The sequence below is a fragment of the Phyllobates terribilis genome, unplaced genomic scaffold (assembly GCF_046119375.1).
Source record: "Phyllobates terribilis strain yellow unplaced genomic scaffold, ASM4611937v1 Scaffold_3__8_contigs__length_932513732, whole genome shotgun sequence".
Classification (NCBI taxonomy): domain Eukaryota; kingdom Metazoa; phylum Chordata; class Amphibia; order Anura; family Dendrobatidae; genus Phyllobates; species Phyllobates terribilis.
In genome coordinates, this window is record NW_027362763.1 from 748,354,157 (window position 1) to 748,372,672 (window position 18,516).

The 18,516-nt window shown below is 39.4% G+C and overlaps 1 protein-coding gene across 2 annotated transcripts in view; it reads left to right on the forward strand.

The window, feature by feature from the left end:
* MEIS1 (Meis homeobox 1) overlaps positions 1-18,516 on the forward strand; it is a 193,930-nt gene that overhangs the window by 158,829 nt on the left and 16,585 nt on the right. For both annotated transcript variants that reach the window (XM_073672173.1, XM_073672174.1), the window contains exon 9: positions 835-911. In XM_073672173.1, coding sequence (XP_073528274.1) covers positions 835-911 — 77 coding nt within the window. The remainder of the gene's footprint in view (positions 1-834; positions 912-18,516) is intronic.

Sequence of the window (18,516 nt, forward strand, 5' to 3'; positions counted from 1 at the left end):
TTCTATTTCAATGGGTATCAAAATTAATCTGAAAACATACAGTCTCATGTACAAATCCATTCTCATGCCTAGAGACATTGGTTAATTTTTTTTTAAATTCTCTACGTGACCCAGGACTGAAAGAATTCTGATCTGATCTGATCTGAATATGCTCCTTAAACTAGTTAATTAACATCTTTTAATAAGTCATTGAGAATGATGTAATTTTCCTTAGTTAAGTACATTTGAGTTCTCATATGAAATCTAATACCTCTATTATCCATAACATTAATTAAAAAAAAACCCCTTTTGAATCAGAGCATTTGGCCTCTCCATCTGATGATTAGACTAAGACAGTTATGTTAATGTCAGGCAAAATATGCGTTGAGTGACCTTAAGTTGGCGCGTGTTCAAAATCCCAGCATTTCGTTGATGAGCCACATAATGTGGAGGACTTGGATCACGGCGCCAAAAGAAGCTCTTTTTTTTTTTATATTCTCGTCCATTATTTCTAAATGTTTTAAATTAAATTTCAAAGTAGTGTGGGCAATAGCTTATCTGATTATTTTCTGGTATAATACCAGCTTGATTCTTGCTCCTACTGTGTGCCAACTGAAGACAAAATGAATATGAGTGACTAGCCAGGGTTCTTAATAGCAATTTCTTCACTCTGCTAATTCTTATAATTGGTATGTCTGCATTGCCTAATAATTAGATGATGTGGAATACAACTAATAAAAGAGTGACACACCTCACCGTTTTGCGCCGTTTTATTAGAGACTCCATGCTGGCATTTGTATTTGTAACAAAATGAGATCTCATCACAATTAAGAGTAACTCTCTGTTATTTTGCAGCACCCCTACCCATCAGAAGAACAGAAAAAACAGTTGGCACAAGACACAGGTCTCACCATACTTCAAGTGAACAATTGGTAAGTAATTTGACTTAGTCTTTATACGCAATCAGCACTTCAGCCTCCGGCAACCTGCAGCTAATCATTTCTGTTACTATGGCACGCCCTGTAATTGCCTATTTTCCTTCGTAGTTAACTGATGCAAAAGTAATATGGCCTAAAGAATGTTTCCAGTGATATGAATGTTAATACTACCGTACCAATACAACTACAGTATGATACTACTCGGAATACACAGATACTACATGCAAATTAAAATAATACTAAGCAATGACTGTCAGGCTGGCTGAATGGATTTGACAGTCATTTTTGAAGAAGAGAGATGGACCTGAACTCATTTTAATCAAACATTTGCATCCTTTTTACACCCCTTAAAAGCCTGTTCTTTTTTTTTTTTAGGGAACCTATCACACTGAAAATTTGCTCCACTCTGCAGATATCATTTTATACTACATGAGAACTTGAACAGATTGACAATTTGAGATATACAGTATTATGCAAAAATTTTAGGCAGATATGAAAAAAAATGCTGCATAGTAAGAATGCTTTAAAAATAGACATGTTATTAGTTTATCTTTATCAATTAACAAAACTCAAAGTGAATGAACAAACAAAAAAACGAAATCAAATGAAAATTTGGTGTGACCGCTCTTTGCCGTTAAAACAGCATCAGTTCTTCTAAGTACACTTACACAAAGTCAGGGATTTTGTAGTTTTATTGTCATATGTCTGAGTAACCAATTATAACAAATGGGTGAAAATATTTGTAACTTTTATATGTAGCTTGAAAAAAAAAAAGCGATTAACTGAAACAGAAACAAATGTGTAGGAGGCCTTAAACTGGGTGAGGAACAGTCAAAATTTCATCTTACAGGTCATAAAACATGGCAAGACTGAGCACAGCAAGATACAATGTAGTTATACTGCATCAGCAAGTTCACTCCCAGGCAAAGATTTCAAAGCAGATTGGGGTTTGAAGATGTGCTGTTCAAGCTCTTTTGAACACACACCAAGAAATGACCAATGATGAGGACCATAGGCACAGTGATCAGCCAAGGAAATTTACAGCTGGTGAGGTACATCATACTTACTTGCTTCTGAAATCTGAAGATGTCCAGCAGTGCCATGAGCTCAGAAGTGAGACTCGGTTACACTCATCTACTGTTGAGAGAAGTTTGTCCTGAAGTAGACTTCATAGAAAAATTGTGGTCAAAAAGCCACGCTTTGACAAGGAAACAAGGCTAAGCGACTCAACTATGCCTGAAATAATAACAAATTTGGTTCAGGACAATGGAAGCAGGTATTCTCAGCTAGCAATACATAATTGGAAATATTTGACTGTAACAGAATGCAGTTTGTTTGCCAAAAGGCTGCAGAGAAGTACAATAATGAATGCCTGCAGGCAACAGTGAAGCATGCTGGAAGTTCATTTCATGTCTGGGGTTGCATTTCACCAAATGGAGTTTTGAATTGGGTCAGGATTAATAGTGTCCTCAATGCTGATAAATATAGGCAGATTCTTGTATATAATAAATACTATTAAGGAGGTGCCTGATTGGCTCCAAATTTTTTCTGCAATAGGACAATGACCTCAAACATACATTCAATGTCATTAGGAACGTTCTTCGGCTTAGAGAAGAACAAGGAATCCTGGCAGTAACAATATGACCTTCACAAATCCCTGATCTCAACATCATCGTCTGTTTGAGATTATCATGAAGAGACAGAAGGGTTGCAGAAGCATCATCCACAGAAGATCTGTGATTAGTTCTCCAAGATGTTTGGAGCAACCTCCCTTCTGATTTCCTTCAAAAACTGTGTGCAAGTGTTCCTGGAAGAATTTATGCCTATTTGAAGGCAAAGGGTGGTCACACCAAATATTGATTATTGATTCAGCTTAGATTTCTCATTTGTTCATTCACTTTGCATCTTGTCAATTGATTAAAAATAAACTATTAGCACTTCTTTTATTGAAAGCATTCTTACTGTGCAGCATTTTTTCCACGACTTTCTAAAACTTATGCAGATTACTATATACTGTATATATTACTGTCGTATAGCTGTAGTTTAACTTGTATTAATTTATTTAAATCTCTGCTCAATCTGGATTTAGGAGTCCAGTGGGTAGGATCACTCAATTGTGTGCAAACTTTCTTGTAATAGTATTTCTTTTACAGAGACTGGTATGAGTAATGTACAGTACAGACCAAAAGTTTGGACACACCTTCTCATTTAAAGATTTTTCTGTATTTTCATGACTATGAAAATGGTACATTCACACTGAAGGCATCAAAACTATGAATTAACACATGTGGAATTATATACTTAACAAAAAAGTGTGAAGCAACTGAAAATATGTCTTATATTCTAAGTTCTTCAAAGTCGCCAACTTTTGCTTTGATGACTGCTTTGCACACTCTTGGCATTCTCTTGATGAGCTTCAAGAGGTAGTCAATGGAAATGGTCTTCCAACAATCTTGAAGGAGTTCCCAGAGATGCTTAGCACTTGTTGGCCCTTTTGCCTTCACTCTACGGTCCAGCTCACCCCAAACCATCTTGATTGGGTTCAGGTCTGGTGACTGTGGAGGCCAGGTCATCTGGCGTAGCACCCCATCACTCTCCTTCTTGGTCACAGAGCCCTTACACAGCCTGGAGGTGTGTTTGGGGTCATTGTCCTGTTGAAAAATAAATGATGGTCCAACTAAACGCAAACCGGATGCAATAGCATGCCGCTGCAAGATGCTGTGGTAGCCATGCTGGTTCAGTATGCCTTCAATTTTGAATAAATCCCCAACAGTGTCACCAGCAAAGCACCCCAACACCATCTCACCTCCTCCTCCATGCTTCACGGTGGGAACCAGGCATGTAGAGTCCATCCATTCACCTTTTCTGCGTCGCACAAGGACACGGTGGTTGGAACCAAAGATCTCAAATTTGGACTCATCAGACCAAAGCACAGATTTCCACTGGTCTAATGTCCATTCCTTGTGTTCTTTAGCACAAACAAGTCTATTCTGCTTGTTGCCTGTCCTTAGCAGTGGTTTCCTAGCAGCTATTTTACCATGAAGGCCTGCTGCACAAAGTCTCCTCTTAACAGTTGTTGTAGAGATGTGTCTGCTGCAAGAACTCTGTGTGGCATTGACCTGGTCTCTAATCTGAGCTGCTATTAATCTGCGATTTCTGAGGATGGTGACTCAGATAATCTTATCCTCAGAAGCAGAGGAAACTCTTGGTCTTCCTTTCCTTGGGCGGTCCTCATGTGAGCCAGTTTCTTTGTAGCGCTTGATGGTTTTTGCAACTGCACTTGGGGACACTTTCAAAGTTTTCCCAATTTTTCGCACTGACTGACCTTCATTTCTTAAAGTAATGATGGCCACTTGTTTTTCTTTACTTAGCTGCTTTTTTCTTGCCATAATACAAATTCTAACAGTCTATTCAGTAGGACTATCAGCTGTGTATTCACCAGACTTCTGCTCAACACAACTGATGGTCCCAACCCCATTTATAAGGCAAGAAATCCCACTTATTAAACCTGACAGGGCCCACCTTTGAAGTGAAAACCATTTCCGGTGACTACCTCTTGAAGCTCATCAAGAGAATGCCACGAGTGTTCAAAGCAGTCATCAAAGAATGCTGTATGTAAGTCCCAAATCCCCTCAGCCTAGCACAAAAATGGCTTTTATTATACTCACCTTCACTTACAACGTGGTTCGGTCAGATGGGCGTCTCTGGTCTTGATTTGGCTCCTCCTTTCTTCTTGCGATTGCTGCCCTCCTTCTTGCTTCGTGTGGATGATGCTCCCTACATCGTCCACACAGTATCCTCCAGCACGCTCCTGCGCAGGCGTACTTCTCTCTGCCCTGCCGAAAGGGCAAAGAGCGCTGGCGTATGCGCACAACATGCTTTGCTCTGCCCTTGGTCCTACTTTATATGAGAAAAACTTGGTGACGGGTTTCCATTAAACAGATTGTGATTTGAAAAAGAAACCTAAAATGTTTTAAAAAATACATTTAACATACAAACCAAATTTAAACAATTGGTAATTTTTCTGTTATTTATTCCATTTAAAGGGAACCTGTCACCATGAAAATGTAGTCTAATCTGCAGGCGTCATGATATAGAGCAAGATGTAAAAGGCTGAGGAGAAAAAATAGCACAAAAAATAGGGTCTTATCTATAATATACTTACCTTGTAATGTCTTCACATCCTGTTCCATCCAGATGTGTCCAGATTCCAGAATTCCAAGTGGCGGAAGTTCGTCGACCGCCATATTGGGACATCCAAGCGATGGGTGTCTCAATATGGAAACCGCTGGTGGTACCAGCCTCTTGTGCAGTACCATCAGCGGAACACTGTCGCAAACAAGCCGTACACGCCGCAAAGGCACCGCCGCGATCAGCCGAATGATTCACTGACCGCCGCCATCTTTGTACAGGAGGAGCGCATGCGCAGTTTTAATGTGACCGCCGCTATCTGCCTGCACAAAGATGGCGGCAGTCTGATTTACTGCACAGGGAGACAGCTCAAATGAGAGAACACATGAGGGAAGAAGACTGCACAGGGGCGGAGAGAGAGAGCAGACATGAGGGAGAGCACATGGGGTACACAAGTCAAACAAGAGATCACATGAGAGGAGAAGACAGCAGATGGGGGAGAGAGAAAGCACACAGGGGGGAGAGAGACAGAGCACAGGGGGGAGACAGCTCAAACGGGACAGCACATGAGGGGAGAACACAGCACAGGAAGGAGAGAGACAGCAGACAAGGGGGATAGCACATGGGGTAGACAGGTCAAAGAAGAGAGCACAGACGGGAGAAGTCAGCACATGGGGGAAACAGAGAGTAGATAGGTGGGTGAGCACATGGGGGGGAGAGATTCTCAATGCTGCAAAACCTCTCCCCATCGTGACATTACCGCCCTCCCGATGCGATAGCATCGGGCCTCCATCTACTGCGAGAATAATTGTCAAGGATAGTAATAAAACATGCTGACCTGTTCCCAGGTTGTGCGGTCGCTGCAGATCCATGGGTGATTTTACCAGAGAAATATAAAAAAATGGAAGTTTGTGGTCTGTATCCACACTGCCAACTGATGAAGTGACGTCAAATGCCAGAGATATTCTTTTGCGCCTTTCGAAGTGTAACCCACTCACTTGAAACGCATCATGTGTGTACCCTATGAACTTTGACACATGACATTGTCATGTGTCCCTCTTGGCGCTCTCTTTTTAAAATGCTCCTCTATATAAACCTTTGTGAACCCTGTCTTTGCATATGGTTTTGTTCCTGAAGAAGAAGTGGGTTACACTTTGAAACGGGTGGAAAAATAAAAGAAACCTTTTTTTTACATTATCTCTGGCATTTGATGTCACTTCATCAGTTGGCAGCGCGGATACAGACCATAAACTTCCATTTTTTTATGAAATTGCGCAGGGGGAGCCGAGTAGATTGATGTATAGTTTTGTGAGAAAAGATTCAATATAATGTGTTTTAATAATTTAATCCTTTGCTTGTGCTGGGATCGTCAGTCCAGTGGGCGGTCCTATCAGTGACTGACAGCTTTCTTTGTACAAGTGTGCACAGAAGTAGCTGTCAGTCACTGATAGCCCCCGCCCACTGGACCTTACAGGCCAAAAAGAGCACAGGTTTAAATGATGAAAACACAGATTATACTGAATCTTTTCTCACAAAACTATATATCAATCTGTTCAGTTTTCCCTGCTCTGTAACATGATGCCTGCAGATTGGTTGACATTTTCATGGTGACATTTTCCCTTTAAATCCCATATATTTTGTATTTTTCAAATACCACATTATGTAGCCATTACAACACTCAGGTATTAGCCATAAGTGTGTAAAAAGTAACAGGATAAGTAAAAACAACCTCAAGGTTACACACTTGATTCTTAGCGTGTCATGTGAATATTTAGCGTGTCATATACATATTAGCGGGACAGCTAATGCACTATGTTGTTTGCTTAAGATCAATGCTTGTCAGGCTTCTAAAGCTCCATGTACTATCACATGCAGCAAATTCATTTGATGTTTTGATCTCCGTAGCACATATATATAGAAGCTTTGAGAAACCGGCACTATCAGAGGTTCACACTTCATTACATGAGATGTCAGTTGTGTCAATATAATTCTGTGTAATCTCCAATGTAACACCTTCATGATAACTAGCAGCTTCTTATGTTATATTTGCCATTACAGGATTAATATCCCAGAGTGCATTATCTTTGAGCGACAGGCAAACTCGCAGGCATAGACTATAAAGGTTATCAATTCCTGTGACCTGAATTGCCTTGGGAGATCAATTTTCTGCTGCCCTATTAAACGGAGGGCTGTGAATACAGGATGTTTTGTGAATGCAAATACTGTAGGTTTGAATTTACACTTTGTAATTTTACGATTTCATGGTTAAAAGAAAATCTTCCATCATAGAAGCCCAATAAAAAAAGAACATAAATGAATAATTAAATATTCCGGAAGAACATTTCAATATTTTATACAAGAATTTTCCATCTAACTTACAGTGTATCCTTTGCAGTTAATTGTTTTAGAACTTGTACTTCAAATCTCAACATTTAGAATTTAATAATTTACTAATTTAAGAAGTATCAGGGGACATACATCTCAGAGACCTGATATACCTCTAAATTGGGGCTCCGTGAGGATGTTGGGGGGCAACGAACTGTCGACAGGGTCACTAATAATGATGATGAATCTGCGTGGTGGTGGTGGTAAACCTGGGAGAATAAAATTGCTTATACACTTTAGATAGTGGCCAACCAATACTCATGAATCTCTCCAGATTGGCCAAGTGCTCTTTTGCTTTCAAAGGAGAGAGTGGCTTAAACTGGTGTAATGGGTTGGGATTTGCAATTTAACATACCAAAACCTTCTCTCACCCAAAAGATGTATCAGAGAGGAGGCTGTGGAGTTAGGAAGCCCTTATAGTCATGATGCGTTCAGCTGTGGCTTCCATGGGTTTGGGGATCCTAAAGGTAGACGATTTTGTGGACATTGAGATCATTGTTGTGGGGCATCACATTTCCTGTATAGTCTATGCCCCTGAATGGTATATCCAATAGTAATAATTATACTAATACTTTATTACACCTTTTAGAACCTGGACTATTCCAATAATACATCAGACAAATTGTAATTGTAGCTTTCAACGTGTTCCACTAACAGAATACATTTTGTAGGGACCCAATGTTCTACTGTCCCTATGGATTTTTCACCCCTATGTTCACCTTTTATTTCAGTCCATGCACATGTCTACGTTTGCACAAAATCCTCCCAAAGTTTTTCTTGCCACATTATTTTATACATTTAGCAGTTTGGTGTATTTCACAATCCATAATTTAAATTTATTGATGGGAAACCTAACCTCAAAATGTGAGTTATTGGTATATATTGTCAAAGGAAATGCCTCTTCTTGACTGCTCTTTCCTACATGCTCTATAGGGGCTTATGGATGTTATTGAGAGGCTTCGGAGCTTGTAACTGCCATTACTGAATTCACTAAACCAAACTAGACAGTCACAAATCTATTTCTTTCTGATATGATGAGGTATTAAAGGGGTATTCCCATCTCCAAGATCCTCTCCCAATATGTAGTAGGTGTAATTGTAACACGGGTACTTGTAATACGGACACTTTAGATGCAGTGACACAGAAACACAGAGCAGCCAATGCGGGGTTAATAACAGGGGGGGTTTATGATAACAGGGTCAATCTCCACACAGGGAGTAACACGGGAAAATATGGGGGAAAAAACAAGGGAAAAGCAGGTAAAAGTCTATCACTGACAGTTCACAGTTTAACTAGATGCAGCAGAGTCAAACCGGTTATAAACGACAGTTTTTTCACTTAGCTGACTCTTGCTCCTCACAAGGCAGTTGCCAGCTGATGCCGGTGTTGATTTTTCAGGCTTCCCCGCCCAAACAATGCTCCGTCTTCTGGCGGCAGCGGGCGATCTCCGATTTTACCCGGTGAGCCCCTAGTCCATAACACGGCACCTCACGTTCCCGGCTCCACCGACCCTGCGTCTCTTCTCTAATCGGCTTGACTCCTCCGGTCCACTGCACTCGGCTCTTGCTCCCAGTCCTGGAGCCAGGAGCCTGGACCCTCTCACGCTGCTCTGCTGAACAGGACCCAGCTCCTCTTTCCCGTGCAAATGTCCTAGTCTGTTCCTCTTTCTACCCACGTCACCAGTCTCTCGGTCACCTGACCTCCCAGCTCTCACTCTGGACACGCCCCCAGCTTCCCAGTCACTTGACTCCCGTGCTCGCAGTCTGTCTTCCCTCTGCAACCAGAGGCACGGCCCCGGCAGTTCCGGATCCCTTGCTCTGAAAGCACTTACACCCCGGTCTTCCCCCTTACATAATAATAATAATATTAGTAATTACCTCCAATTAGAAATGTAGTATAGTTTTCTGATTCGCTATGTCACTTACCCCATGTGCAGGGCATTGCAGTAGCTTAGTCATCCATGAAATAGTTCACATTCGTCCTGCACATCAGTTGTTGCACCGAAAACCCTTAAAAAGCATCAGAGAATCAGAAAACGCGACATTTTTTTCAATCCAGCTCACTAGTTTTGCAATAAGAACTGATGAAAAAACCTATTGACAACTGATGCTGTTTTGACATCAGCTGTCATAAGATGAGGCACAAAAAACTGATATTGTGTCTACTACAGTAAAAATGTAGATTAGTCTGCAACACCAACTATTTGACTGAGGCATCAGAATTTAGCCCACCAGCAGCCAAGTGTTGGCTGCATTGGCTCTCCTCGTAGTTTTTTGTGATGAGACATCCCTTTAAGCCTCTAGTTTTAGCCACTGGGAATAAGAAAGTCAGCTTTTATAAGTCCCTATACAAAACTAGTAGATCTTCTAGCTGATTTTCTAAATATATCTTCACTATGTACTTTGTGTACTAAGATTATAATAGATCTCCCCATATAAACCTTCCACAATGTTATTTGCTCCAGGGAACGGCAAACAAACGATTTTTGATTTATTGTGCCTTTGTTCATTTTTGCAAGCAAGAACTTTCCAAATTTTTTGCTTTTCAGTCAAAAGACCGAGCCTAACTTGTTAACACACATGTACATTTTTGTATTATTAATGACAAGCTACTGTAAATCACTGTTGCAGAGATTAAATAAAATGCTGAAGGGCAGCCTGGGTGCAGATCAGTCATAAATTATTGGCAGCAACACAGCATGTGGGAATACATGAAATGTGTATAAAAACATAAACTCACGTCTAGTAAGATGGTATTTAACTATGACTTTGGACAATGGAGTGTCTCCATGTAATTGTTATGGCAAGTGTTCTGCTGGAGAAACCCCTTCATTCATATGTTCATGTTCTCAGCCTTTATATAGACAGAGAATATTGCCTGTCATAGCTACTCTGCTCTATAGTTTTAATGGATGTTTTCAAGTTTTCAAATATTTTTTTCATCTACAATTTGATTGAAAATGGAAAATCTTTTTTTTATGCATATAAAATCAAAAGAAAAAAAGAGAATTTTCCTACAAAATACATTTACCTTCTTTACATAGGATAGGTCATAAATGTGTGATTGCTGGGGAAGCACACAACTGATGGGTTCTTCACCAATCAGTAAAATTGTCCGAGTCTCTCTATATCTCATCATGTGCATATATGGTATATATATTTTGTAGCAAAATCCTCTTTTTTTTAATTCTGTTTGATTCTGTTCACATAGATTATTGTATGGCACGTAGTGAGATACAGCCAATAACTCGGCCCATTTTACTGACTCCCATCGGTCCCATCAGCATGTCTACTTTTATATGCCTGTGGAGACATGTAGAGGTGCGATATTGCCTCATAGAACTCTATGGGTGCCATATTTTACTTATTTATTCTTACATACATATAGTGCCATCAAATTCCGCAGCACTTTACAAACATTGTCATCACTGTCTCCTTTGGAGATCACAATCTAGATTCCCTATCAGTATATCTTTGAAATGTGGGAGAAAACCGTAGAACCTGGAGGAAACCCATGCAAACACGGGGAGAACATACAAACTCCTTGCAGATGTTGTCCTTGGCGGGATTTGAACCCAGGACCCCAGTGAAGCAAATCAACAGTGCTAACCTATTAAGGTCCTTTATGGCTTGTTGGTTGTACAAGGTTCTATTAGCGTCATATACATGAGCTATTACGTCTATAGTTACCAATACACATTAGAGGAAAGTCAGGTGATCAACAATCTTATATGTACAAAGGTCTTCCAACTCTCTCTCAATGGCAGATGTTCTGGAGGAGGCTTACCTCCCCTAAAAATTAAAAGTGGGTTGTATTTTAATTGAACATTCTCAATTTGTTTGATGACAAGAGTGAAAATTGCAATATATCTATTTTTTAAAGGGAACCTGTCACCAGATTTTTCCCATATAAAATAGGGTCAGCACCTGTACACCCTCATATACAGCGTACTAGAATGCTGGATATAAGTTCCCAATCTCCTCTGCACAACACAAAAAAATTGCTTTTATTATTCTCTCCTATGGCTCGATCCGGTTCGATGGGCGTCTCTGGTCTTGATCCGGCGCCTCCTTTCTTCTTGCAAACGCCGTCCTCCTTCTTGCTTCAGGTGGATGACACATCCTACATTATCCACACAGTATACTCGATCGCGCTCCTGCGCAGGCGTAATTCTCTTTGCCCTGCCGAAACAACTATTGGAAATGTATAGGCACCTAAAGAAGTCGCAGTTGACCAGTTGCCAGTCTTGACCTAATATCTAGACTGCTAGGGTAACATCTCATAAAAATGAGCCTGTAAACTATACTGTATCTTTCTTTTCTTTCTATCAAGGGGAGGCCCTTCATATTTAAAATCTATTTTAATTATTTATATACCGGCTAAGTTCCTCTCAGAAACTAAATTACACGGCATGCAATTTACATGGAAGAAATGTGCAAGGCTCAGCCATGAACTTCCTATGGGAATTAGTTGCCCTCACTGTAAGTTTAGGCAGATTGTTCCCTTGACTAACTTTTTTAAATGTCTTTCCGATAGTCTGGAAATTATTTCTAACCAACCATTATTCATGATGAACTGTGTAACTGTTTTAATTATAATATTACACTGAATGCTCTTTTTAGGTACCCAAATTACATCAATCAGCGCTGATCACCATATAAAATGCTATACTGTTACATGTAGGAAAAAAAAGTATTAATTGTAATCAGTCAAAAATGTTTAGCTTGCATATTGCCCCGGATAGACTTGGAGAGTTGCCAATCAGGCAATGTATTATTAAGGAAGCTGAACAAATAACTTACAGGCGTAGGAGCTGTTCCATTTAGACACAAGATATTGTCAAGAAGAATTCCCTCTTTCCTTCTTTATCTCATGCTTCTTCTATTCCTCTCTCAATATATATGTTAAATTGACACAGAACACATATACAGTGCTGCTTGAAAGTTTGTGAACCCTACAGAATTTTCCATATTTCTACATAAATGTAACCTAAAACCGCACAACATTTTCACATAAATCCTAAAAGTAGATAAAGAGTACCAATTTAAACAAATGAGTCAAAAATATTAGACTTGATCCTTTTCTTGAGGACTATGATCAAATAACATGTCTGTGAGTGCCAAACACATGTGAACCTTTAGGATTTGCTGATAATTTGATGTTTAAATTAGTGTCTAGTATTTCAAAGCAATGAGTTGACAATCAGATGTGAGTGGGCAACTGTATATTTAAAGAACAGGGATCTATCAAAGTTTCATCATCACAACATGTTTGTACAAAGTTTATCAAGACAACAAAGGTGATTTCTTGATTTGTGATGTTCATCAGGCTAGAAAAAGTTACAAAATCAGATCTGAAGCATTCAACTCCATCTATCCACAGATAAATTGTGAACAAATTGAGAAGATGCAAAACCATTATTACCCTCCCCAGGAGTACTCAGTTTAATAAATTCATCAGCAAGGTGTAAAATAGTTACAAAAAAACCCCCAAGGTAACCACTCAGCAACCAAAGGCCTCTCTCACATTATCTAATATTAAAGTCCAGGAGTCCACCCTTCAGAGAACACTCAATAACAATGGTGAGTATGGCAAGATGGCAATGATAAAGCCATGGCTCACCAAAACAACATTGCTGTGCATCTCCAGCTTCCTGAAGATCACTGAATATCACTTGTAAAAGTCTAAAAAGCTATTGGAACAATGTTTTGTGACAGATGAGACTAAAATACACTGCTCAAAAAATAAAGGGAACACTTAAACAATACAACTCCAAGTATATCATACTTCTATCCAGTTATGAAGCAACACTGATTGTGAATCAATTTCTCCTGCTGTTGTGCAAAAGGAACAGATAACAAGTAGAAATGATAGACAATTAGCAAGTCACCCCCTATAAAGGAGTGGTTCTGCAGGTGGTGACCACAGACCATTTCTCTGTTCTCATCCTTTTTGGCTGTTGTTTTGGTCACTTTTGCATTTTGTCATTGCTCTCACCCCTAGAGGTACAGCAGCATGAGGTGATGTCTACAACCACAGACGTTGCTCAGGTAGTGCAGCTCATCCAGCAACTGTGGAAAAAAGGGTAGCTGTGTCTGTCAACACAGTGTCCAGAGCATGGAGCAGATACTGTACCAGGAGACAGGCCAGTACATCAGGAGATGTGGAGGGGGCCGTAGGAGGGCAACAACCTCGCATCAAGACTGCTACCTCCTCGTTAGTGCAAGGAGGAACAGGAGAAACAGTGCCAGAGCCGTGCAAAATGACCTCCAGCAGGCTACTAATATCCTTGTGTCTGCTCAAACTGTCAGAAACAGACTCCATGAGGTTGGTTTGAGGGCTCGACGTTCACAAGTGGGTGTTGTGCTTACAACCCAACACCGTGCAGGACGATTGTCATTTGCCAGAGAACACCAAGATTGGCAGATTCCACATTGGCGCCCTGTGCTCTTCACGGATGAGAGCAGGTTCACACTGAGCACATGTGACAGACGTGACAGAGTCTGGAGACGCCGTGGAGAACATTCTGCTGCCTGCAACATCCTCCAGCATAGCCTGTTTGGCTGTGGGTCAGTAATGGTGTGGGGAGGCATTTCTTTGGAGGGTCGCATAGCCCTCCATGTACTAGCCAGAGATACCATGACTGACATTAGGTACCGGGAGGAGATCCTCAGACCCATCGTGAGATCATATGCAGGTGCAGTGGGCCCTGGGTTCCTTATGATGCATGACAATGCTAGGCCTCATGTGGCTGAAGTGTGTCAGCAGTTCCTGCATGATGAAGGCATTGATGCTTTGGACTGGCCTGCCTGTTCCCCAGAACTGAATCCAATCGAGCACATCTGGGACATCATTTCTCATTCCATCCACCAACGTTCAGGAGTTGACTGATGCTTTAATCCAGGTCTGGGAGGAGATTCCTGAGGAGGATATCCGGCGCCTCATCAGTAGCATGCCCAGGTGTTGTAGGGAGGTCATACAGGCACGTGGAGGCCACACACACTACTGAGCATCATTTCCTTGTCTTGAGGCATTTCCACTGAAGTTGGATCAGCCTGTATCATTCCAAATCCAGACCTCCATGGGATATTAATTTTGATGTACATTGATCATTTTTATGTTTTATTGTTCTCAACGCAGTCCACTATGCAATGAATAAAGATTTGCAACTAGAATATTTCATTCAGTGATATCTAGGATGTGGTATTTTAATGCTCCCTTTATTTTTTTGAGCAGTGTATAATTCTTTTGGTCTAAAGGATAAGTAATATGTTTGGAGAAAGAAAAAACTACATAGCAGCAAAAAAACCCATCTCATATTATCTGTGATAATGATACCACTATGGTGGTAGTATCATGGTTTGGGCCTGTGTTGATATATCTGGGCCAGGATGACTGCCATGATTTATGGAACAATGAATTCTGAATTATACCTGCAATCCTAAAGGAAAATTTCAGGTCCCTGATCTGAATCTCAAAAGAAGTTGGGTCTTACGGCAAGACAAAGACACAAAGAACACAAGTTGTTCTACAAAAGAATGATTAAAAATAAATAAAGTTAAGTTTTGGAATCGTTAAGTCAATGTTCCCACCTATAGAAATGTTGTTGAAGAACTTAAAACAAGCAGACCATTGGAGAAACCCACCAACATAAAAGAGTTGAAGCTTTTTTATATAGAAGAATGGGTTAAAATTACTCAAAGCCGATGTTTAGGAACAATCAACAAATTCCACAAACATTTAGATGCAGTTATGGCTTTATTAAATCTAATATTTTTTGTTTATTTGTTTGATTTGGTTCACTTTACTTTTAGGACTTGTGAAAATCTGTAGTTTTCATACATAAAAATGGAAAATTCTTAAGGGTTCTCAAATTTCTAGCACCAATGTTATATATTGATACTGATAATTAATTGAACAAATATAATTACAATGACAATCTTTTTTTTTTACCAATGTTGGCCATATAAGCTTCCATTAAAGAAGCACTCCCGTCCAAATTTTTATCCTTTTAATATATTGCAATCATAATATTTTATAGCTTACAATTGTGTACTTACAATTGCTCATTTTGCCTTTCTACCCAGTTAATTCTTCTCTTTTCTATTAGTTCCAAGATATCACATGATTAAAAACAGACTAGCTGAATCCTTCTAAGCTCTATGTAGAAACTCCTTTATTAATTCAGATTGCCTTGAAAGGGTTTTCTGAAAAGTAGTTACATTAAAACCTTTTTCAGATGTAAGTGGTTAAATCTAGTTTTATAGCTTGGAACTAGAATGTTATTGTTTTCATTATCAGTTACAATTTTCTCTTTGGATACATTTTTCTGTAACAGGCAATTTCCTCACTCCTCCTCCGCTGCCCACACACACATTTCCCTCTTGAATATATTTTTAGTTCACAAGTTTTAATACTCGAACAAGCACAAATGTACTTCATATTCCAATCTTCCCAGATTGCATAAACTATGGATGGAATGCAGGGAATACATAAATTGTGATACAACCCTCTCTTCACAGACTGACTTTATCCTTTGAGAAACCATCATAGTTTGGATGTGTAATAAATGTATAAAAAATATATAAGCTTAAACTCTAATGAAGATTTAACATCCTATAACATCAGTTGTAGTCCGTGACTCTTTATATATACTGTATTTATAACATATATCTTTTTGCTCCACCAATGTGTATGTCGATTAAATTTCTCAATGTATCTGATTCTTTATTTAGAGTTATATTGTAATCATAAGTTCTATGCGATTCCCTCCTAAAATATATTTTAATGGGGTGATATCAACATCCCCAAATGTATTCACCAGTGACGATGTTCTAACTTCAATACCTAGTCCTGATGAAGCCTGGTTAGGATTTTTACCTTCAAATAGATTTTCAATATTGGGGAGCTTGAATGGCAGCCTCAGTGGGAGTAAATTGCCGCACATTTGGGTTCTTATTGGATCTGGTACCTTTTTTTTAATGACCTTCTGCTCGATCCCTAGCCATGGCGACTTGATGGATGAATGATTTGTAGAAACATTGATCTTGTGGAGGCCTAGATACCAGGGTCTTCTCCGCCATTATTTTGATAGTATAAAGCCATCGGGTTGCTAGTCTTCCTCCTCACCTTGTTCCTTCTATTCTTCCGACCATGGTACCTTAGAGAAACTAAATTGAGTCTTTGAATTATTTATAGCTAGAGATGAGTAAATCTTTTGAAATTCAAATTTGCCAGCTATGCTGAATTTCCCTCAAAAATGTATTTGCGACAAATGAAACTCCAATTGTCCAGAAGAAACATGTACAGGACTGTAATGCGCCCCTTCTGAACTCTTTAAGGCAAACAGCTTTATCAATGTCCCAGTGACCTCATCCTATCTGACCAGGGAAAACAGATGGTAACCAGCGAAAATCAACAGCCTATTTAACAACACACTGCAGTTTCAAACATTTTTATTAAGGTGGTGTTACTACAGTATATCATGGATCAATTAATTCATAGTTACACAGACTATGCAGGTCTATCACCTTCCTATATCACATGAATCCTTAGATTATTGTTCACAGACTGAGATTTCCACTCCCATTTTTATTGTGTGGCACTACAGTAGTACACCAAAATCATATTTAGATCTTTTTATATCCCTCTATGGAATATATGGAATAAGCTGGGTGCTCTCACCTCCTCCTGCTAAATTGTATAATCCTAATATGGCCACTGCTTGCCTTTTATAGTGTCTGTGATTGTCCCCCTTGATTGGTTGAACTAGACCATGTGATGTTATAATTCTAAGGCTTTATGGTGGCGCCTGACACCATATACCTGCTTCCTGGCTGATGAAGTCTTTAGCAGTGTGTGAAATGGTGTTGGACATTTCTTTTTTTTTGCAATCCACCCTAGTCAAATCACAGATTGTTTGAATTTTAGGAAATTCGACTTAAAGATGATTTGTAGCAGATCGATCTGCTAATGTCTATTTATGGTTGGAGTTTAGTCATCAAAAAGCTGTCTAGGTTCAAAACCTATTTCCAAAAGGAATTATTTATTTACTTCCAGATTTTTTTCTATTTATTTGCACTTAATATATTTTATTTTATTATCTGTTGGTAGACAAAATGCTATAAATATTTTTATTTTTCAGTGATGAAACATTTTCCTAGTACACACTCCCATTCAGATCGTACAAAATGGTAGCATCCATTGCATACCATTTTTCTATTGATTTCTAAACCATTACTTTGGTTGCTTTTGACTTCAAACAAAAACATGTGACATTTTTAAAAGAATGCCTAGTAATATGGCTTAAGAATAAATGCACTTTCGAAACCTTTTTAGCTAAAATCTTGGAACCTCTGAGAACTTCACAAGTCAGGTTTTGGTCTGTTCTTGTTAAATCTCTCTAAGTGTGTTTACATAAAGTTTGACTTTCTGGTATTTCATTGCTTGCACAGACCTGATCCACACCTATTTTGAGTCAACAGTGGCCAAGAATGGTGCAGAGCAATTAAGCACAGCAAAACGTAGCACCAGCAAACTGAGAAGTGTGCCCTTAGAGACCTCTTCTCCCTTACATCATACTGCAGCCCCAGGCCATGCCTCCATAAAACAAACTGCGTTTTTAGACGTTAAAAAGCCGGTCTGAAATATTGAAAATGGGGCAAATGTTGCCTCCTTGTTGGATAAAACAATTTTCTCTTCTTAAAAATGAAGGAGAGCCAGAGGCATGAGGGAAGGAAGTGCATTTGAAGGCATATATTGGGTAGAGCGCACTGTGTGTGTGTAAATGATGCATGGCTTTCTGTATCAGCATTAAAGGCTTTAGAGATTCTTTTCACTGAAAAGGAGGTGGCAGCACAGTTAAAATAAAATCTGGGTCATTTAACAGTTCCACTAATATTTTATAAGGCTTGTGTATTTGTTGATGCCAACCTGATAGACCGTAGGCTCGATTGTGCCTTTTAATACTAATCTACATACTAAATAACTACTTTGATACAGAGACAACATAGACAAATGCAGAAATATGGCTCGAAGCAGTTTAGTCTCGTTCTATGTATAGTTTATATGATGAGGAAATGGA